General features: G+C 37.2%; 1 protein-coding gene across 1 annotated transcript; it reads right to left on the bottom strand.

Moving 5' to 3' along the window:
* Positions 1 to 696: 696 nt before the first annotated feature.
* AFM (afamin) lies at positions 697 to 21,588 on the bottom strand. The gene is made up of 15 exons (XM_024578937.3): positions 21,440 to 21,588; positions 18,427 to 18,472; positions 17,998 to 18,130; positions 17,055 to 17,266; positions 16,113 to 16,245; positions 15,419 to 15,516; positions 14,392 to 14,521; positions 12,103 to 12,317; positions 8,063 to 8,195; positions 5,746 to 5,843; positions 4,040 to 4,172; positions 3,068 to 3,291; positions 2,123 to 2,255; positions 1,393 to 1,454; positions 697 to 854 (listed from the first exon to the last, which is right to left on the bottom strand). The coding sequence occupies exons 1-14, from the start codon at positions 21,525 to 21,527 to the stop codon at positions 1,419 to 1,421; spliced, it is 1,812 nt and encodes a 603-aa protein (XP_024434705.2). The 5' UTR covers positions 21,528 to 21,588; the 3' UTR covers positions 697 to 854; positions 1,393 to 1,418.
* Positions 21,589 to 23,613: the final 2,025 nt, after the last annotated feature.

Raw genomic sequence — 23,613 nt, 5'->3', positions numbered from 1 at the left:
AGAGACTGATAAGGGTGATCAGGCCCTGAGCCCATGGACAACCTTCATTTCCTAGCTTCCCAGTTCGTACCACCCCCTCCCCTTAGACATCACTGCCAAGCACTTACAGCTCCACGTAACAGCAATTTTGTCTTGGAATGGAGGGAGGGAAGAGTCACTGCCTCCTCCTTCTCTCTACATAACAGATTTTGTAAGGCACACAGCATGGCCATACCTGAGAGGCAGTGTGTACAGGGACTAAGAATATTCTTCTGGAACTAGAGGATTCAAACCTTGGTTCTGCCAATTACTAGTCATATGACCCTGACAAATTAGCTTCTCTCCCCAAGCCTCAGATTCCCTGTTTGTAAAATGAGACTAGAAATGATGTCTACTTCATGGAGCTATTAGGATTAAATGAGGTAATGCATGAAAAGTGCCTAGGACAGTGTTGGGCACATGGAAAACATTCAGTGCTCACTAGTGATAGTGGTAGTAGCATCAGCAGCAGAAATACTAGGTGCCCTCAACTTCCCTTTTCCTTCCCAGTAGCTGCAAGAACAGGATCTGTGAGGATTCTGCCCACACAATTGCTATTTCGAGTCCTGCCTGCCATGGAGTAGATTTAGCCAGTTAGCCAGAGATGCTGATGGACTAAATAAATCATGATTTTTTAATTTTGTTATCAGTTTGACACATGAAATCAGTCTTCGAGAATTAGCTTTACAATTTTATTGTTTATTGCTTGCTGCAATAACATGATTTCAGGTACAGGGTCCAGCAGAATCTTTTTACTGTGTTCATCTCAGAAAATGAAATTCAGTACAGGACAGTTGGAAGTAAGTAAGTTGGTCTTTCTCTTTTTTCTCCATAACCTGGGAAGAAAAAAAATAGTATCTTATGCAGCAAAAGAGTGTGAAATATTATAGCTGGGATTAAAAGTCATGTTTATAAAAAATAGTTCATGGTCCTGGCCGGTGTGACTCAGTAGACTGAGCACAGGCCTGCTAACCTAAAGGTCGCCGGTTCAATTCCCAGTCAGGGCTCCTGCCTGGGTTGCAGGCCAGGTCCCCAGTAGGGGGTGCATGAGAGGCAACCACACATTGATGTTTCTCTCCCTTTCTTTCTCCTTCCCTTCCCCTTTCTCTAAAAGTAAATAAATAAAATATTTTAAAAAATAGTTCACGGTAACTATGTTTTGCCTCTTGTAGATACAAACCTACTCTCTGTGGTGGCCCAGGTCTCTCTTCCCAGGCATTGAATTTCATTGCTATATCTATGCAACATTTTGGTTGTAAAGTTTGTGCGTGAGTTTTACCTAAACTGCAGAAGAAAGGTCACCCTTTACATTAAGCCAGGGCAACCAAGAAACTACAAGTATATTTGGCATTTGATTGAGATAGAAAGTATTACCTTTGGTAGTTTTTACTTTATGTTTTTCAAGAAATCTGGCTTTTGGCTGCCAGTTCTGGAATCTGAGAGGGAAAAATTTAAATAAATTAATAACATAACATAACATAACATATACGAATTAAAATTTAAGATATTATTTAAATTTAGAGAAGTCTGTTGCCTTGACTTTTGGAAAGAAAAATTAAACTACTCATAAATTGTATAGGGAGACAGTGAAGACTCTTTCTTCACGTGAACCTGAGTTCAGACACCCTCAGCCTTTTATGAACTGCCAATGAATTTATCCCTCCCTTTACATGGCCTGAGGTACACAGTCACTCAGGTAGATGGTAGACATTGATTAATGCCTCTAAATATTTTACATTAAAAATATTTTTAAGAACTAATGATTTGTTCCAAAAAAATTCTCACAACTAAGCACTCAATTGGAAAAGTAGAGGGGTCTCAATCAGTGTCAAAGCTGTGTGTGAGTGTGCCAGAAGCATCGAGTGTGCACAAAGTACGCATGTGTCACAGGTTTTCCTGACGTCTCTTCTTACACCATGTTGTCACCAAGGACACGGTGCCAAAACGGTAACAGAGACGGGCTGCATATTAGCCTTTGGCAATTGTGCTCTCAAACATTAGCCTTAGAGACTTGTGGGGAGAAACAGGAGCTTATGGGGAGTTCTGGTGTATTTGATTTGACCAGAAATACCAGTAGAATTTCAGTGGAAAAGAGCATAGCTACCTCTTCATTAAAGCAGGCTTGGGGCCCCTCTGCTTCGCAGCACTTGTCCACAAGGTTAGCGAAATCTGTAAGCAATGACTGCAGCGCCTCCTCTGGAAGTTCAGGCTTTAGCTTCACTAAGTTGACAAGGAACCTGTGACCCAAAGATGTCAGTGAGAATTCATGAAAGGTTTCTTTCTTAAGCTCCTTTTCTCCAAAATGCTTGTTACAGTATCACATATCTTGGAGGTGGGGGTCTCAATTTTAGTGAGTATAAAAATTTAAAATATTCCACTTTTGAAAGGGTCTCCTAGAATTTTCCTATTAAACTATAGGACAGATTGCCATGGTAACATTCTTTATAGGGTAATATAACTACAGGCAAGATATTATAAAAATGTGAACATACGTTAGGGCTTCATTATCACATTATTGTAGAATATGTGACTACATTTGGTCTTTCTAGAAAATTTATTTCCACTCTACTTCATACAGGTATTGCCTAAAACTAAGAAATAGGTCTTATTTCTTGAAATTTATAGTATTACCTAAGAAAATAAAAATAAAATTCCTGTCTCTTTTGGGCCCCTCCTTTTTTCAAACACTAAGTGAGATTCTCAGGGCAAACATCTAGAACATTCTCTCAAGAAAATCTGATCATTATAATCCTATCTATGAGCCTTTCTGCTGTCTACCCCAACTCACCTTTCCAAATCACGGTCTACTGGACACCCCACGTCCTTAGCAAAGGACAAGTGTAGCTAGGTTTTGATGTACAAACAAAGCAATCAATATGCTCTGGTGTGTGTGTGTGTTTGTTTTCTGTTTTAGTTAGAGACACAGGACAATTTGATGGAAGAAACAGGACTGTGACACCAAAATCATGTATCCATTACAACAAACCTCATCAACACACAGTGTGTCTTCAGGTTAATCAAAAAGATGGGTGGAAGAGAATGTCAGTACCTGTCTTTCTTTCTCTGGAGTTCCTCATTATGAGCCTGGCACAAGTCTGTGTGAAACGTAAATAAACCTTGCGAGGTAGATGGAGGCACATAGGTTTTATCGGCTCCCAAGGCCTCAAAGCAGGGCCTTCGGAAGGCAAAGTTGGCTTTACAGCAGTGATCCACAGCAGGGTTGACGGTTCGGTTTTCATTTACTCCACATATCTCTCCAACAACTAAATCCGCCTGTACCAATGAAAGTTGCAACTCAGATAGGACTTTAAAACTGGAGTGGAGCTTTGAAATACGGTTAGATGAATAGATTGTTCTAAGTTCACTGCTAACTTCACTCAGACGAAAACATGCACTCCTAACACAACACTGCGTACAAAGAGAAGTAGAAGCTGCAGTCCCGGGCGGCATTGCATACAACAAAATTTCAAGCCATAGCAATTTAAATGCCTAGAAGTTAATTTCTTGTTATTATATATAAAAATTTGTATTTTTCTCACTGCTAACAGGTAAATGAAAGTGGCAGCCAAACACTGGCTCTTAGATTGAGTCCTTTCCTGGGAAATCTCCCAGGGCACTGTTCTCCCCAGCTCTAAAGAAATACACTCGACTTGCAATTGGGTGGGAAGCAGCAATTCCCTTACTGACCTGGTGGGGCAAGAGGGGGAATTTGTAATGTTACTTAAAATTATCATGTTTCCCATATCATTCGGAAACACTATTATGATTCCTAAAACATTTACCCTAACAAATTGCTTCTAATATAAATAAGAAGGGAGGAAGATGATTTGGAGAACCCCAAGAAAATATTTAAGGCGTTCTCTTTTGCTTCTTAAGGTTTTGATTCAGTGAGCCAGAAAGAAAACTTGATATTCCTTGCTTAACAATATTGAAAACAATGAAGAGAGGAAGACAGATAATTGCTATAAAGCAATAAGGATGTGTGTGTGTGTGTGTGTGTGTGTGTGTGTGTGATGCTCACCAAGTTATCGACGCAGGCAAACTCTTCACTCAGCGTGCAGCAGGTGGCCAAAGCTCTCACCATTTCCTCTCCAAGAAAGGTCACTTCATCAGTGGAGAGCTGAGGGGCTATCTTTGTGAATTTGATCAAGTAGCTGCAAGGACATTTGTCTGTTTGGCTCTGAATGAAGCAGATACCCCTGACCCTTCAAGGCTATAAACAGTCAATGTAAGGACAATGTGAATCTCAGCTCTCTCCTAAAAAGGGAGAGAAGTGTCTCTTCACTCCCTGTCCTCCTGCACCTTGCCTGCTGGATCTCTGTATTTTGGCTTCTCTCTAATTTCATAGTAATCTCACAAACTCTCAGATTTGCCCATCCTATTTTACCCGTGAGATTAGGAGAACCTTGGCAGGAAATACCTTGGCAGGTGTGTAAAATTCTGCTCGCAATAGTTAACAAATATTTTAAAGAAAAAAAATGTAATAAATACATGTTGGAAAAAGATAATCTGAAATGAAGGAAACTAAGATCTTTAATGGGCTGAGTGACTTCTAAGCAAACAGCCAGATTGCAGAAATAGTGAAATCATATTTTTTACTTTTAATTTTTTACAGCTCTATTAGCAATTTTATTTTTCCCTATTAAAACAGATTTTTTATCATGTTTTTATTGTTATTCTATTATAGTTGTCCCAATTTTTCCTCCTTTGCCCTACTTCACCCATCCCACCCCCTGTCATGAGTTGTCCATGTTCACGAGTCATTCATATGTGTTCTTTGTCTAGGTCCTTCCCCTTCTTTCCCATTATTCCCTTCCTCCATCCCCTCTGGTCACTTTCAGTCTGTTCTATGTTTCCAAGCCTGTGGTTCTATTTTGTTCAGTAATTTATCTTGCTCATTAGATTCCTCTTAGAGGTGAGATCATATGGTATTTGTCTTTCACCAACTGCCTTCATTCCATATTTTTCTTATGCACCCTAATGTTCACAGAGGCACTATTTACAATAGCCAAGTTCTGGCCTAAGTGCCCATCGGTAAATGAGTGGATCAAAAATCTGTGGTATATTTACATGGTGGAATACTATGCTGCAGAAAGAAGGAAGGAGCTCCTACTTTTTGTGACAACATGGATGGAACTGGAGCATATTACGTTAAACGAAATAATATTTTTAAATCATGTTTTATTTCATTTTGATTTGAAGATGTTTGGTTTCAACACATACTACATACTACATTAGTATGGTAATTAATTAAGGAAATCCAGAATAAACTGCATGTTATTCATGAATGCTCACTAAAAAATAAATATTCAAGTGTTAAGCAAATCTAGAATTATTTTGATAAACTCAGTAAGATGGGCTCAAAACCTGGACAAATCTTTCTTTACTTGGGAAATTGTAACAACCAAAAGTTTGCTTTACCCAACCCTCACCCCTTAATGGGGAAGAATCCAGAAATTCTAGGTTGAGAAAAGCAAGTTCAAACAGAAACTGAAACATTGTAAGATCAGTTTGTCCAAGATCCTGTATTTTTTCACTTCTAGCCTCCTTCTTGTCAAAGGCTTAATATGACAGTTCAATGTACATTCTTGACTTTAATGGTTTTATTCTTTCCCAGAGTTTATGAGTTCACCATAACTGAAAGACTGAGCTGAAATATTGACACTTGGTGGCTCTCCGTACTTCTCCCTGGTCACAAGTGTTGACCTAATTGTGCAGACAACTTACTGGTATTTCAGGTCATCCTTCCCCAAACTCTGGAAATGTTCACATTCCCGTTGTACTATCTGGAGGCTTTTCTCAGTTGTCTCATTGAATTTGCTTTCCTGAAAATAAGAAAAATCGTGTGTATGAATGTTTCATCCCAAATTTAGTCATAAACTTCACATTGACTTGTCAAATAGCTCTTTATTTATATAATATTTTCAAACTATCATTACCATACATTACTCACTAAACTGAGGGTATTTATTTTTTTATGTGTGTGTAAAAAATTGAATTTTATCAAATATGGTAACAGATATGTTTCTTGCTTAAATATAAAAGTCCACATTTTTCATCATCATTATTTTGGTTTTTTTTGGGGGGGGAGATTTCCAGTTTATAAAGTATAATTCACATCTTACGGGGACAATGATTGTATTCAACTTGCACTTTGAAGTGGCCAGAGCAGTTGTTTTCTCAGTCTTCACCTAAAGGAAACTGGTCCTGTGAAGTCGTGAGTTGCCTGGAATGACGCAGCTAGTAACTATTGCTGCAGACTATTTTAAATCCCGTTTGTCTTTATTTTATACCTACTTTTCACTATTCAGAATTGGAAATTAAAACTTCCAATAGTTGTCTTTAAATATTTGACAAACTGTCTCTCATGAGACATCAAATTAGACACTGAATGAACACCAGAAAGAAAAGTGCACACCAGTGGGTGGATGCTGTGGGACAAATTGTATCTCCGTGTTAAAAAAAATGATGGCAGTGTGATTCGTTTAAGGATCAGAAAAAGACCTCCTCATTCCAGACAGTGGCGGAGCAGTACCAAACTCATGTCTTCTTACTTCGCTGCTCAACTGCGAATGGGGGTAAACTGGCTTTTATGGCTAGTGGAGGAAATTATTTAAGTAAATCAAAAGTAACACATATCAAATGAATGAAAAATAAATCAGAAATGTCAAATAATTTCTATAATACATAGGAATCCATATAAATTGATATTAAAACACTAATTTCAATAGGAAAATGGGTAACAGAATGAATAAATTATTTATAGAAAACATAAATACTATAGCTAAAATTTTATGAGAAAAGCTTGATTTCATTTAAAAAATCAAATACATGTATGCTGAAAACACTCATTTTCACATATAAATCTAGTGAAGTTAATTGCCATGTGCAATGTTTGGTGAAGGTGAAAATACAATGAGCATTTGCAAGCACTGTTGTAGGACTCTATGCTGGTAAAAACTTTATGGAAATTAACTAGGCCATTTGTATTAATTTTTATAAAGTCTATATTTTGACCTAACAATTTCCCTTCTAATAACTTGTCTTAAAAATAATTAATAATAAAAAGGATTAGCCAAAGAACATATATATGCATACCCCATAAACACAGATAACAGGGTGGTGGTGGCCAGAGGGAGGGGGCATGGGGGCTGGGTAGAGGCTGGCAAAAACGGGGTTGGGGAGAAATATGGACTTCTGTAACAGTCCACAATAAATAAGAAATATAAATTAAAAATAATAATTAATAAAAATGAGGGATGAGATATTTCAGGGTCACCTATAAAATTAAAAACAACCTAACTAAACATCTAAAATGCTCAACAAAGCAGGAAAGCAGCCACATAAATTATTATAATGGTATGCTACCATTTAAAATATAAAGTACATTTTGATGTCCATTTAATGACATAATGTTTTATATAACACTACATAAAAAAGATTTCCAAAAATTCCTCAAGAACTAGTATTGCAGTCTTATTTTAAACAAACACATATACAGGCTGGGGCAAAAGTAGGTTGACAGTTGTGAGTACACAAAACACAGAGTTTATTCTTGCATTATTATCTATATAAACAACTGTAAACCTGCTTTTGTCCCTCCCTGTATATGCTTATTTTTATTAAAAAGATGAAAGAAAATGTTAGTTATAGCTATGTCTTGGTGACAGAAAACTTTTATTTTTTTTCTTTGTAACTTTTGGCACTTTTCTAATCATCTTTAATAATCATTTATAACTTTTACAATCATAAAAATTTCCAATATGGTTCAATAAAATACAGAATACATAAATAAGTATACAAAGGTAAAATATTCAATGAGAAGAGTTTTTTGCATCAACAACACAGGGTTAGTAGTTCAAAACATTATGTATAAACCAAACTAATGATTTTGGTCTTACCTGTGGTCAGCTTGCACTGAATTTAAAATAGACTCAAATTGGTCAATCCTATTTTCTACCCCCAAGACTAAAGTAACACTTTGACATCAATTTTTAAGTATTTGTTGTTTTGAGTCGTTGTCAATTTCCCGGCTGGAACCTACCGCATTACCGGAGCAGTCTGCGGGGTTTTCAGCGTTGCAGCACTCTTTCAGGAGGTCGTCGTACACGCTGGCAATTCTTAAGAGCTGCGGTGTGGACAGTTCTGGATGTCTCCTTGAGTATTCATAAAGAAACCTGCGATATGTAAAATACTGTGTATATTAGGATTTAGGGAAAGCAAGACACCAAATCCTGCTATCTTTCAGTGTAGTGAGATCTAATCCTGAGTCTGTTCTCAAATGATGCTCCTCCGCTGGTGTGGTCCGGCAGTGAGTGATTCAGGAACGCATTTTGACTATAGGTGTTCATTTTACCTAGATGTTCATTCTCTCTCTCTCTCTCTCTCCCTCCCTCCCTCCCTCCCTCCCTCTCTCTGTTGTTCTTCCTGAAAGTTTGTTTATTTCCATTAGCATTTAGTCCCCTTATACTCCCCTGCCCCTCCCCACAATCACCACACTATTGTCCATGTCTATGAGACCTTTTTCCTTTTTGCTCAATCCCTCCCCTCGCCCCTTAGCTGTCATCCAGCTCTCTATCTGTAAGTCTGTCTCTATTTCGCTTCTTAGTTCAGTTTGTTTATTATATTCCATGCATGAGTGAAATCATATGGTATTTGTCTTTCTCTGACTGGCTCATTTCACTTAGCATAATGTTCTCTAGGTCCATCCATACTGTCATGAAGGGTAAAATTTTCTTCTTTTTTATAGCTGAATAGAACTCCATTGTGTAAATGTCCCATAGTTATTTTATCCACTTATCTACTGATGGACACTTGGGCTGCTTCCACATCTTGGTGATTGTAAGTAATGCTGCAATGAACATAGAGTGCTTATGTTCTTTTGAATTAGTCTTTTGGGTTCCTTCAGATGTATTCCCATAAGTGGGGATCATTGGGTCAAAAAGCAGATCCATTTTTAATTTTTTGAGGTACCTCCATATTGCTCTCCACAGTGGCTTCATCAGTGTGCATTCCTGCCAACAGTACAAAAGGGTTCCCCTTTCTCCTCGACCTTGCAAGCACTTGTTGTTTGTTGATTTATTGATGGTAGCCATTCTGACAGATGTGAGATGCTATCTCATTGTGGTTTTAATTTGCATTTCTCTGATTGTTAGTGGCATTGAGCATCTTTTCATATGTCTATTGGCCATCTCTATGTCCTCTTTGGAGAAGTGTCTGTTCAAGTCCTTTGCCCATTTTTTAATTGGCTTGTTACGTTTTGTTTTTCAGGGGTTTTTTTTTTTTGGTTTTGGGTTTTGGTGTTAAATTTTGTAAGTTCTTTATAAATTTTGGATATTAACCCATTCTCTCATTCTGTGGGTTGCATTTTTATTTTGTTGATGTTTTCCCTTGTTGTGCAAAAACTTTCTAATTTGATGTGGTCCCATTTGTTTATTTTCTATTTTGTTTCCCTTGTCTGGGAAGATATATCCAAAAAAATATTACTATGAGCAATGTCCAAGATTTTGCTGCCTATGTTTTCTTCTATGATTTTTATGGTTTGGGGCCAAACATTTAAGTTTATATTATGTTTTAAACTAACAATGCTTTTACATGGAGGATAGAAATGTTAGACTTATTTAGAATTAATTATGCTGTTGGCAGTAAAGGATTTATCAGGCTGATGGAGCAGTAACTTAGGGTGGACCAGCTGTAACCTCTACACTTTCTCTACACTCAGTCTCAAGATAAGTACTATTTTATAGCTGAGGATACTATGTCTCTGACCAGTTCAGCACCTTGCAGTTAGTGGAAGTCTAGAATTTGAACCCAGTTTCCATGTGATGCCTACTTCATTCTTTTTAAAACTATAAAACTCTTCTAAAGACTCTTCTCAAAAGAGGAGTATCTTCTCTAAATATCCCAGCTGCACATTTATAATCCTCTTCATAAAAGAATTTTATCCACTTAAAATAAATTAAAATGGCCTTCCATGCTTTGAAAGAGCAATACTTCAGGAGAATTTTTGAAGTCCAGCGAACTCTTTTTAACTCTTTTGTTTGGCAGCCTTTGACTGTCTTGATTAATCTTGGTTTTTCTGACCTCATCTCTCCTGCTTCTTCATCTGCCTTCTCAGTCCCACTTGTGTGATATATTCCCATGTACAAAAGCAGAGGTGGTTAGTCTTCAGAGAATGAAGGACTGCTCTTAATATCTGACCTAAGTCATGGACATTTCCCCAAGAATAAAATTATACCTTAAAACATACCACCAAAATGTTGCACACAAAACCTCCTGGAAGTCTACCTTTGCTTGGTAGATCCATTGAGGTCCTGTGTCAAACAATCACATCCAGAAAGACGGCACCTTAAAACTCTGTTTCTGACTCAACATGCTCATTGTTGCTCTATCATTTCCCCCACACTTCAAATACTACTTATGTTATAATAGTGATGATGATGATGATAAAAGATGCTTTCATTTAGTAAGCACATGTGCCAGGCTCAAGTGAAATGCATTACATCTATCAATTGGTTTACTTTAATTTCACTTCGTACCATGACTTCTCAGAAGCAATGGAGCACGGTGGTTATAAGAACAGGAGTCTGGAGTCAGCCTGCTTGCATCTGAACCTGGGCTCTACCACATGTTTATTAGCTACGTCACTTCGGAGCAAGTTGCTTCAGTTTTAACCTCTGTGCTTCAGTTTTCTTGCTTGTAAAATGAGAATAATAAAAGTGTGCTAACCTCAGATGAGGGTTGTTTTTAAAATTAAATTTGTTAGTAAGTGAGAGGCGCTTAAAATTTGGTAAGTATTCAATAACTCTATCTTTAGTCCAGGCCCCCTTCCAGAGCTCCAGGTTTTCATATGAAATCGTCTCATGACAGACCCAACCAGTTATTCTACAGGAACCGCGAAGTCAGTGAGCATAGATCCAAACACACTATCCTATCCCCCACACCTGCTCCTTTACCCACGCTTCCCATCTCATTGAATCTGAAAACTACTTACCAACCACCTAAGTCCCAAACTGGGATTCATTCCAGATGAAGTTTCTAAAAAACAAAAGTGATTTTGTCCTTCCTTATTCTTCATTGAAAACCCTTCAGTGGCATCTCATTACTTAGCATAGCTGCGCGACCTGGCCCCTTTTCCCACTCACTGCCCTGTTGCTCACTGCAGATTCGCTCCTCATAGCCACACGCACACGAAGTGGATTTATACTTTGGTCCACCCTCTGCCCCATGTCTCAACTACCAAAATTTCCTCAGGAACTTCCTCCTGATCAAACCTTTCTAGGGACCCTAGGTAGAATTGCCCGCTTTCCCCTCTGCCCTTGCATTACTTAGCATGTAGTGTTATTGGAAATAAAAGAACATTTCCTGCACTCAGTTATACTTCTGTTTCTTCTCAGGTTCACTTCTTATTGAAGAAAGCTGACTGGGGATAGAGACCCTGTCTAACCTATTAAAGTCCCTGGATTATACTTCATTACCCGTAAACTTTGAATGAATGGATGAATATTCCATGAATTTTATATATGATGAATTAAAGTACAGAGAAGTTAACTTGTCCCAGTGACTCAACAAGGACTCAAATCTTGTCCCTTTGGTTCCAAGTCCACTAACGTTCCCATGAACAGCTAGAGGTGGCACAGCATGGCAGTCAAGCCTCCAATTTCTTAGGTCTTAGAACTTCTGGGGTCAAATCCTTACTCTGTCATTTTTTTTAGCTGTAAACTTTGAGTAAATTATTTAGTTTCTTTTTATCTCAATTTGTTCATCTGAAAAATTGGGGGAAATCATTTTTTACATGACATTGTAAGAGTTGAAATAGATGATCTATATAAAATACTTTGCCCACTGTCTGGCACATGTCAAGGATTCAATAAATGTCAGCCATCACTATAATAACAGAGTTGCATTTTCTGGAAATTTTGAAAATACCATAATCTGTGACCCCGACTTTTTAAAATTATGTAATACCCAATGATTTAAATGATTGCCATTTCTTCTACCCAAATTAGCCAAAATAGGTCAAATCAAAAGTTTCTGTTTTATGATTGTTCTATGATTATAAATTTCAATATAGAGTTATATTACTTAGCCATGAAGATATCTTGGTCAGCATTTCGTTCTTCGCACAGATTTTCATTTTCAGTAAATTTTGCTTCTCTTAGAGATAAATCCATTGGTCTGTCATCTTTATTTGAGTTAATTATGCACTCGCCACGTTCTGGTATTTTCTTTTCACAGCACTCTTTAATTTTGTTGGAGATGGAATCTTGTTTTGAACAAATATGGCTCATAACTTTGCTCTGTACCAAGTAAGAATGAAATGAACTTATTTTGACAGTTTTGTCAGGACTAGATTTTCCTTCAAAACGGAATGCAAAGCCAATCATGAGCATAACATCTGAAATTGCTTCATTTTGAAGGATAAAACTTATTTAAATTTTGTATTAATTTAATTCACATGAAGTTTCATATTAAACAAGCTTTATTACTCAAGATTTTAGATGATATAACTATGAAAATAAGACTTTATTATAAATTCACATTTATTAAATATTAATCATTTAAATAATTTACCCCTACTTCTCTGATATATTGGCATTTTAAATTCTACATGTTGCTTCTTTCCAATAAAAGTTTACCTGTGCATTAATGAGGGCCACCAAAGACATGTTACTTTAATATCATTAATCCTAGATTTCTTCTCTTGTGGCCTGAAACTACATTGCCAAGCACATAGTAGAAGCTCAATAAGTGTTTGATAAGAAAGAAAAAATGGTAAACAAAGGAACCACTACAGCAACTACCACATGAAGACTTCTGAAACACAAACTATTTTACTCATTGTTGTCATTATCTGATGGACATAATTGATTTGAAGCGGTTCAGATTATTAAATAATGTATAAAATAAAAAGTCTTACTCTCTCTCTTCATCCCAATTCTGACCTCCACATAAAGTTGTAGGAATAGGAGGGTGAAGTTATCTTATTTACACAATAGTTGGATAGTTCTTTAAAAGCTGATCTGGCCCCTAGTTTCTTCTCTGGAATAATAAGGCTGCACATTGTTCCTACTCTGTTCCAGCTTCCCATGAACTACGTCGAGTTCCCCCAAACAGCAGGCCATTCTGGGCCTCTGGGGCTCTGCTCAAGCTGTTCCTCCTGCCTAGCGCCTTTCTCTGGCGCACACTGAGGGTGGAGAACAGGATGAAGCTCTGGGTTGAGGTGAGAAGCGGAATGAGGGTTGGCATCATGTTTTCAATAAACCACCCTGAACCCAGTTTTTGCAAACACACGCACATCTCACTCAAGGCCATTACTATATTAGGCAACATATATCTTATTGTCTGGAATTCATTTTTATTTTTAATGAACAGTAATTTAATGCCTCATATTTCTCTATAAAAACATCAAAGAAGATATTAAGAATATAATATGATCCCTTTCTCTCAGCTCCAAACTTCATAGAAAAATCTTGAATTATACCCTAACTCAATACATTATATGTCAAAACCCACATCTCCATAAACAAACAATACAAAAATAAATAGCTGGTGAGATTGCTTTTAACTGGAGTATGCTTAGGAACAAAATAATTCTTGGGGACATCTGTTGTCCAGTGCTTAAAATAAAACATGCATATCTTCATGTTCTAAAATTCAAGTTATTTAATTAACATATTCTTTCACTGAAAATTTGAAAAAGTAAAACTAATTAAATGGCACTATGAAAAAGTCTTATTTCAACTAAGAAGCCAGGAAACTTTTAATGAAATTTGTTACTTTTTGTGCATAAACAACTTAAACTAGGTCAATATATTTACCAGTATACACCCTTAGAGAATAATGTTAAAGAACAGAGTAAGAGTTATTTTTAATGTATTTTTCATTACCATGTATCCTCCTTATTTTAAATTAACATATCCACTTATTCAGAAAGACCACTCCTAAATAACCTGAGGAAACTCAGAGAAAGCAGCTCTTAAAAACAAAGGTAACAAATTATTCTCTGGACTTTACTATGGATTTCTAATATCTCTAAAAGAGGATTTGCAGTGTTAAAAATACTTTTAGCTTGTCTAAATAAATGTTCACAAATCCTAAATTTATGAAGTTTTATGGCAAAGATATTTAGCCACATGAAATAGAATCTGCTGAATAATCTAAAAACAATCCCATATACTTAAAAAACCCAAAGTTTTATTTGGACTTATTTGTTAACATTTTACTTTTTATTACATTTATTTTATGTTATTATTTAACAATCCATTAACATTCTCATTTCATTGCAGTAGAGTAGCTATGAATGAGTGCTATTTCTGAATAAAAAATGGCTGTCACGGCCACGATCTTTACTCTGTTTCGGAGAATATTTACCCTGCCACGGACGCACTGCACAGCATCCCCTTCACAGCACACATCATACTTGGAGGAAACATCTTCCAGGAGGGAAGTAAGCTCCTTAAATTCAATCTTGGGGAATTTGTGACTAAGTATAACAATGTATCTGGAAAGAGAATTGATAAACCACTAAAAAACCTTGAACAGCAGGTAAGATGAAAGGGAGTTATTTGATGATACAATATAAGTAGCTACAAAAAAGCATTGGTAGCCTTGCTTTTTCACAGATGTCTTTATCAAAGACTGTTCATGCATTGCATGACCTGCCTGACCTCTTTGAAAATCCTAGTTTGAGTCCTGGGCTGGGGAGAGGAGGGGGTGGTCTGAGAGATGTGCTCTCTTCCATAACTTTTATAGCAAAGCACACCTTGTAAGGACCCCCACTTTCTATGCTCACCTATGATGAGCAGGAGCTGTTTCCTGCTCATCAATTTGAAATCTCAGAATTTTTCTCAAAACATTGCACGGGTACCATTACTAATTAAAAGCTGATTTGGCCCCTAGTTTCTTCTCTGGAATAATAAGGCTGCGCATTGTTCCTACTCTGTTCCAGCTTCCCATGAACTATGTTGAGTTCCCCCAAACAGCAGGCCATTCTGGGCCTCTGGGGCTCTGCTCAAGCTGTTCCTCCTGCCTAGCGCCAGGATTAGGGTGACCAAGTGATATAGAACTTATCCGTATAAAGTTGTTTCCTAGTCTTTAAAGTCAAAGATGGACATCTCTGTCATACTAAAGCACATGGAAGATTAGTTCCCAGCTGGGAACTCCCAGGCCTACCAGCTCGGATTCCCAACTAACCAAAAGAAAATCTCAGAAGCAGCCTTCTTTCTCTCTGGGCTCTCCCACCTCCCAAGTCTTTTTTCATCCCGACACAGAGTCCTGGTTCTCAGTTATCTGCATAGACTCAAGGACTAGGGTGGGTATAAAGTTACCAACGATTTAACAATGTAGAACACAGACAAGAAAATACAAGCACAGACAAGATACATATTATAAAACTCACATAGAGTTTAAAACTCGTGGTCCAAATTTCAAATATGCCCCACAGACATTTTTTTGATAGGAAGATAATCCTTTTAAATATTGTATGACAGTTTCTGCCTGAAGGAGAAAGAAAATCCTGTTGAAGCAGAGCAAAATCCCACTATTCTCTTATTTCTTAGCTACGTGTCAACCAAACTATTCCAAAGCTTGCTCATAAATTTTTTAAAAATCTATGGGATTTTTATTGTAGTAAATTTACATATCAGAAAAAAACCAAGCACTCATGGCGCATTATGAAGGCGGAACCAGTCTTCCTGATAACTGAATTGCACTCGGTGGGGAGGTGAATCATGTGGTGCACTGTGAGCTGATTCGTCTTCACTGGCATGACTCCACTGAATGGTTAGCTAAAAGAAGCCTGCTAAGGATGGAGGATAAAATGTCAAATTTCACCCTGCATATTCACTCACTAGGGTTTTCTTTAGAAAAAGCTGGAAGAGAGAGGCCCTGGAAACTGGTGATTGTTTTTCAAGGGTCTCAGGAAATAAAAACTTAGATCAGCAACAGGGGGTCAATGGGTTGAAAACCAGTAAAAGGAAGAAGAGAATGGTTATAAATGGTAAACGATTCTTTGCTATAACTTAATTTTCTATAAGGATCTTCTGTGTTGGGTGACTCCTTATCCCTACCCATGGAATAAGCGCAATGCCTACCTTTGTTCGAAAGCAGTTAGCTTTGTCTTGTTCTTCGCAACATGTTTTAGTCATCTCCTCAATAAGATCAGCGATTCTAAGAAGTGTAGGGGCGAAGACAAAGGGGTTCCTTCTGGAAACTTCATAGATATAACTATAAAAGAAAAAAGTAGAGAAAGAGGGATAGGAAATAAACAGAAAAGAAGTAAGGGAATGGTAGACAGGGGTGGGAAAGAAAACAGAAGGGAAGATGGGAAAAGGCAACAAGATCCAGTTGTGAAAATGAAAGTAGAAGGAAGAAGGATTTCCCATTAGAGAAGTCTTTGATACAAGGCAGCCTTATCCAGTCTCCAGTGAAGGTCTTTTGGAGTCTTATCATTGAATTGCCAACTCTAAAGTGAGTGATGATTGCAGTTCTAACCCTGAGCACTGAGCTGTGACTATTGTCCTTACCTCCCATGCTGCCAAATGGTCAGCTTCTGTCCCTTCCATGTTAAGAAGACACACCTAGACACACTGCCTCTGAGATTCAGGGATCATATTCACTTATGTTCATATAAACCTGTAATTTAGGTTTCAATGAGTTCACCAGCTTCCTGCTTCTGCCATTGCTGCACTACTGAAAACAGTTTTTTACTAAACATTTATTGATTTCATGTTTACCCTCAGTAAAGCTGCACCTTCCCTTCGGGAAGGCAATATTATTTCCTCCACTAGCAATTCTGTTCTAGGGCTCGTCACATTAGAAAATAAACATCATTAATGAAAAGACCTTGAAGCAGGTTTCGTATCCTATTCATGGTTATATTCTCAACACTGAGCACAGAATCTGATACACAATAAGTGATGAATGACTTAATTGCTCAATGAGCACCACTGTGTCCCTTTGAAATAGATATAAGATATTCTTTAGCCTAAGAATAATTCTTCAGTTACATCATTTTTAATTAAAATGAAACTTACTTGCTTAGAAAAGATTCACTGTTATTTTTATAAGCTTGGCATTTCACTTCAGGATCCAGAGTAGGGAGAGGCGGCAGAAATCCTACATCAGCTTTCTTATTACGGAAGAAACAGAGTCTTCTTTCATCGTGAACCTTACTGCAGCAGTGTGAAAAATTATGCTTTTGTGGCAGCCCCTCCATAGCACATATTGTTTCCAGTAAAACATCTTGCTGGACAATAGAGAAGTAAAAGACACTTTTCATTCATGGTGAAGTTTCTCAGCCTTTTGAGTTGATACAATGATCAGTGAGTATCACCCTTTGGGGAACAGATTGCAGTTCTCCCAGCATCAACAGCAGAGCATCTTGACCCACACCCTTGACTACCATCTCACACTTCATGAAAGTTTCTCTACCCTATCCTAAGCCTCTTTAACCTCTTATTTTTTTTTTGCTGCTTATATTTCACTTGCATAACAGCGTTTTTCCCCCTCTCCCAGGGTGGTGAAGTCAGAGTGGGAAGGTGTTGGTAAAGTAGCAGTGGAGTTCAGTAATACTTTTCTAGAGACGCAGATGGCAGTGACCTTATGTGAGAAAAGCCAAGAAAAGAGGGTGTGATAGGAGAGTACATGTTGAGAGAGGCAGCTGAGGAGGGCACCTCTGTACTCCTGTGTACCTTACCAGGCTTTTGGCTGTCCTGTGCCTGGTCACATATGGCATGGACGGCAAGTCATGGTCAAGTCCTGCTGTGCATGGACTGCAATCTCGTAGTCATGGGCCCCTGTGCATCTTAATACAGAATTGCCTCTCTCTTAGGAAACTACCTCATCCTAAATACCAAAGTCAGGCAAAATAAAAATGAGGGGCACAGAGTATCTCTCTTTTTAGACCTTCAAGCCAAAAATTTTCTCCGTGTTGACAAATAAGCTATTTTGTTTAAGAAATGCAGACAGCTTACTTACAGGGGATTTTAAACACTGAGACAGTGTGCTGTTGGCCAGGCATTGATCTTTGTATTCCGTCACGGCTTTTGCCAACATTTCTGCTTCCTCAAACGATGCCTCCTGAATATACTGAGCAAATGCAATGATGGTGCTGCAACAATCCACACAGAGTACATAATGGTTACCTGTAGAATTGCCGTGCATGTTCAACAAACTCATAGGGACATGCGCTTGTGGACTAGCCTCTGGAGATTATCGAAGTGTGAGGATACAAACTATGCAAGTTCTTGACCAGTAAATTACCTCACCTGAATTTACTGTATTTACCTTTTTGATATGGTTTTTACTTAATTAAATTACTTTTGAGAAGCATTAACAGTTCTGGAATATATCAGATAAGATTATGATAAACACCATCATCATTAAAAAGAGTTTAGAGAAACTCACATATGTTCAGCATTCTCCTCTATAAATTTCTGGGTAGTACTGAAATCTGAAAAGCAAAGATATTTAAGTTATTCTATATGCTGGTGTTTTGACATTTTCCCAATAAACAACTCTATAGAATATCTAAATTTATCAATACAAAGTATAAAATAGAGAACTGAGGTAGAAATCATTTTGTATATTTAACAAGAAAGAAAAAAAGTCATATGAACCAAATATGGAACCTTAATTACAGCTAATTATATGTTCAACATATACTTATTTAATTGAATTGACTTGAATTAATCTCAAACTGACCAGACTTCAGCCGCAAATGTCAAATACAGACATCATTTCCATGTTCAGGATTTATCATGTTTGACTATAAAAGTAACATGAAGGTAAACTGATCGGTGATGTAGTATTACAACAGGGACAAACGGGTGCTGCCATAGCACACGGTGGCCAGTGCAGTTTACGGTGCTAGCCAGACACACACATTTAGATGATCTCCAGCTAGTCTCAGATCACCGATTCCTTCCCCATGAGCACAACCCTGGCACATTTACATGTGACCACATAGACTACTTTTGTGGAGTCCTTACCTTTGCAAACTAGAGAGCTGTACGTTATCAGCAATCAATGATGACCAAGACGTCTCCTTTGGACCCCAAGCTCCTAAGTGACCCACGAACATGACTATGTGTAATCCAGTGTACAATGTATATGACAACATTGTGGTTAAACAATCATATACGTTACAAAGCATTCCCCCCACTATTTCCAGAACCCACCTGGCACCATGCATAATTATGACAATATTGTTGACTATATCCCCTATGCTGTACTTTACATCCTCATGACTATTTTGTAACTACCAAGTTGTACTTCTTAGTCCTATTACACTGTACACCTGAAACTAATAAAAAATAATATTGACTGTAAATTATAATTGAAATTTTTTTTAAAAATGAAAATCTATTTGGAAAAATAATGAAAGAAAACTTCCCTAATTTGGTGAAGGAAATAGACTTGCAAGCCAAAGAAGCACAGAGAGTCCCACCTAAGATGGACACAAAGAGGCTCTCTCCAAGACACACCATAATTAAAATGGCAAAGGTTGAAGATAAAAGGATGGGAGGGAGGTATGAATGGGGGAATGGGTGAGAGTTGAGGGGATTAAGAAATACAGATAGGTAGTTACAGAAAAGCCATGGGCTGTAAAGTACAGTATAGGGAAAGGAGTAGCCAAAGAACCTACACACATGACCCAAGGACATGAACAAATGTGGGGGGAATGCCTGAGGGAGTGGGGGTATGGGTAGAGGGGAGCAAAGGGGGAAAATCAGGAAAACTGTAATAGCTTAATCAATAAAATATAATTTTTTAAAAGGAGTACATTTCAAAAAAAAGAAAAATTAAAAAATAAAATGTATATGACATCCTAAAATAATGTGGGTAAGTACCTGACAAGGATGCTTTATGATGGGTGAGGAATTAGAGATAGATTATAGGAGGAGTGGCATGCGAGTTGAATCTGAAAAAATGTACAAGATTTCAGCTAACAAAAAAAATAAGAGAGCTCTTTTTTTTGTGGATAGAATGATGTAAGAGCACAAAGGTAAGAAATCTTGGGATGTTTTTAGGGAAAGTCAATTAATCCACTTTGATGAGAACATGGGTCATAAAGAAGGATAATGGAACCTACTATAGAGAGGACTTGGGTCCAGGTTATAGGAGTCTTGCATACAAAGCTGGGAGTTTGGGCTTCAATTGGAAAACATAAAGAGCCATTGAAATATTTATGTAAAATGATTACTTTTACATGCCAAGAAATACCAGCCAAGTACTAGTATGTCTAATATGCTGGGACCTCCTACAGTGCCTGATAAATAAAAAGTGACAAGTACTATTTGTAAAATAGATGGACGGAATAATGAATGGATGGATGGAAAAAGCAAGAAACCCATCGGGAGACTTTTGCAATTGTAGGGGATAAGGGGGGGAGGGGGAAGGGATTTCAGGAACATGCATAAAGGACACGTGGACATAATCAAAGGGGTAGGATCAAGAGTGGGAAGTGGGGAGGGCAGGGATGGGGGCAATGGTGAGGGGAAAATGGAGACAACTGTACTTGAACAACAATAAAAATATGTTAAAAAGAAAAACTGAGCAGGACATGGATTTTGGCAGGGTAATGGAAATGCAAAGGAAACCGTAGATGTGAAAGATAGAGACAAAAATCAACCGAATTTTTGAACAGGTTGTTACAAGGGGCAAACAAGAAGGAAAACTCAAGAATGACCGCTTCTGCTCAAGTCTTGAGACTGAGTCTCACTAGCAGGCACTGTGGGGGGTGTCAAATGGAGTAAGACACAATCCCCACCTTTGGGGCCACCGTGGCACTTATGGCACCTTTATGCAAGTTACAAAAAGGTGCTCCTTCCAAGCCAAAGGGATTACAAAGAGACAGCTCCTCTGATTAGAGGAAGCTCCAAATGCCACCCCTTTGATTAGAAGAAATATAAAAGTCACCCTTTCCTTCAGGCTGACACTGCCTCGGGCAGACTTGTGGGCAGGGGTGTGTGAAAGCTGAGGAGATTTATAAACTGGAGGCCCTGCAATCCCTGCAGGTGTTTTCTACCCAGTTAAGAGATATGCCAAACAACCAAAGGTTCCAGAAAAATCCCAACTCAAATAGAGTATTCCACTGTTATCATGTACTCTACACATTTGCAAGAAATATGAGTATTTTAAGATCCAAATTATATTCCCCAACAACACTTCCTGTACTGGTGTAGGACTAGTGACCATTTGCTGGGTGTGGTAACTGTCTCTATAGATTGGGTAATATGGCCACCAAAATACAAAAGCTGGGATAGTTCAGGATATCTGATCAGTACAGATAAACTAGTAGGGGTGTGGGGGAGAAAAAAACAAATGAAAAATTAAGTTGAAAGAATACAGGTTAAAATAATAGAAATGATCACAACTTAGTCATTCCTTAGCTGATTTATACAAGTAAATTTCTTACCTACATCTTGAGGCTTTGTGGGCAAGTTTAGGGATTCAGTCAAAAAGAACAAGAAAATAACAAAACCTGTAAGTTTTAACTGTTTCATTTCTTTAGAAACCACATTCACACAGGAAAGTAATGTGATTGAGGAAAATCAGGTTTTTATGTTATTCTTTGACACTACTGGTAAAAAAGTAACCTGTTTAACCTATTTCTCACATACCTCAAATTTGATTGTTATTTGATCACACTGCAGAATTCTTGCTAATTATTAACTGGGAAAAATTATCTCTGTTTTTCACTAGAAAAATCTATTGGTTAGAAAGAAAAAGTCCACAGGTTAAGTATGCACAGTATCTAATCAAATAGACAACTGAAAAAATATCTTGAAATATTGCAACGGCTAAGAGAAAAAGAACTAAAATAAATAATTTACCAAAGAGAAAACACAACTAGATAGATGTCAAATGTTGCTGGTAATCAAAGGACTTTTAATTTAAACATAAAAATGTATATATACCTGATAGAATTAGGAAAAAGAAAACAATTAAGATATCTTACTCTGGTAAACACATAGCAAAATAGGTACCCATATGTTCAAAGCTTATGGAAAACAAGTTTTTAATAAGGCTCAGTAGTCTTAAAAATATTCATGTTATTTAAGCCGATCACTCAAGTTTTTGAATCTATACTAAGAACATGATTCTAGCTATGAAAATATTTTTAAGTACATAATTTAAAAATGCTAATAAAGCAGGTGTTAATGAGAAGAGTAACAGTGTAGGCAACTGGGTGTAATCTTACTGGGAACTGTCTAAGGAGTAGAAAATTTCCTAGAATGGCCCTAGCAGAGGACTGGGAAGCTGGGGCATTTATCTACTGACTGAGGTTTACATGAGCAAGGATAATAATCATGACACCTTAAAAAGACAAGCTACTGGGGTGAGGCCTAGTATAAAGCAGCACTACTGGATAGTCAAACAAATTCTAAACCATTATAATAATTATAACTATAATGACACACAATCAAGAGAGAAATACAACAATCTAAAAATCTAAAATTATATTCAAATGCCTATCCATACACTAGAATGATTAATAGATCAGAGATCCAAATGTAAAAAGAAAACAAAATAAATGTTCTAAAAACATACAAATAATTTGGGGAGAATTTTTTAAAATATGATGCAAAGCCCAGAAAAAGAAATAAATTCAGCTACATAAAACTTTTTTCTGAGACTCTACATGGAAAAAATACTATAAACAAAGTCAAAAACCAAGAGGAAAAACAGAAAAGATAGTTGCAATCTGCATTATAATATACAAAGAGCTCCTAGAAATTGGAGGGAAAAGGAAAAAGAACAACAATCTGATAGAAAAATAGTAAAATGATATAAGCAGATAGTACACATGAAAGAAAAACTAATGGGCCTTAACCATGAAGAAAGATGTTGGTAATAATACAAATACAAATCTAAACACCCCAGTACCATGTCTCTCCTATCTCACTGTAAAAATCTGAAAGTTTGCTGATATATTTTGAGGATTAAACTTTTGGGAAATAGGTTCTCCCATCCATTGCTAATTTGAATGCAAAATGGTGATACAGTATCTATAAAGGAGAGTTTGGCAATATCTAAAAAATACATGCATTTGCCCTTTGAGCTGAAAAAAAATTCTGATTGGTACATATACTAAAAATATAGTGCCACTATTATTAAATGACTAAAAACCTAGCTGATTCAGTGTGGCATTATTTGTAGTAGTAGAAGATTGGAAATGATCCAAATGCCTGTTAGTAGAAGGTTGGTTAATAAACTATAGCACATCCACAGAAAGAAATTCTATGAAGTTGTTTTTTTTAAAAAAAATTAGGAAAAACTTATGCTAATGCTGATTGTCAAGATTATATTTTTAGAAAAGGGAACCCTACTACGTTGTTGGTGGGAATGCAGACTGGTGCGGCCACTGTGGAAAACAGTATGGAATTTCCTCAGAAAACGAAAAATGGAACTGCCTTTTGACCCAGCAATTCTGCTGCTGGGATTATACCCTAAGAACCCTGAAACACCAATCCAAAGGAACCTATGCACCCCAATGTTCATAGCAGCACAGTTTACAATAGCCAAGTACTGGAAGCAACCTAAGTGCCCATCAGCAAATGAGTGGATCAAAAAACTATGGTACATTTA

The sequence above is a fragment of the Desmodus rotundus genome, chromosome 4 (assembly GCF_022682495.2).
Source record: "Desmodus rotundus isolate HL8 chromosome 4, HLdesRot8A.1, whole genome shotgun sequence".
In the NCBI taxonomy this organism is placed as follows: Eukaryota; Metazoa; Chordata; class Mammalia; order Chiroptera; family Phyllostomidae; genus Desmodus; species Desmodus rotundus.
This window is presented reverse-complemented; position numbering and strand designations above follow the sequence as displayed.

Coding starts and splice junctions, on each gene's coding strand:
- AFM (XM_024578937.3), bottom strand. CDS start 21,527: ATGAAACAGTTAAAACTTACAGGTTTTGTTATTTTCTTGTTCTTTTTG. Junction 17,267..17,997: donor CTCAGTGTTTAAAATCCCCT/GTAAGTAAGCTG, acceptor TCTATTGTCCAG/CAAGATGTTTTACTGGAAAC. Junction 2,256..3,067: donor CTCCAGAGAAAGAAAGACAG/GTACTGACATTC, acceptor TTTGGGTCACAG/GTTCCTTGTCAACTTAGTGA.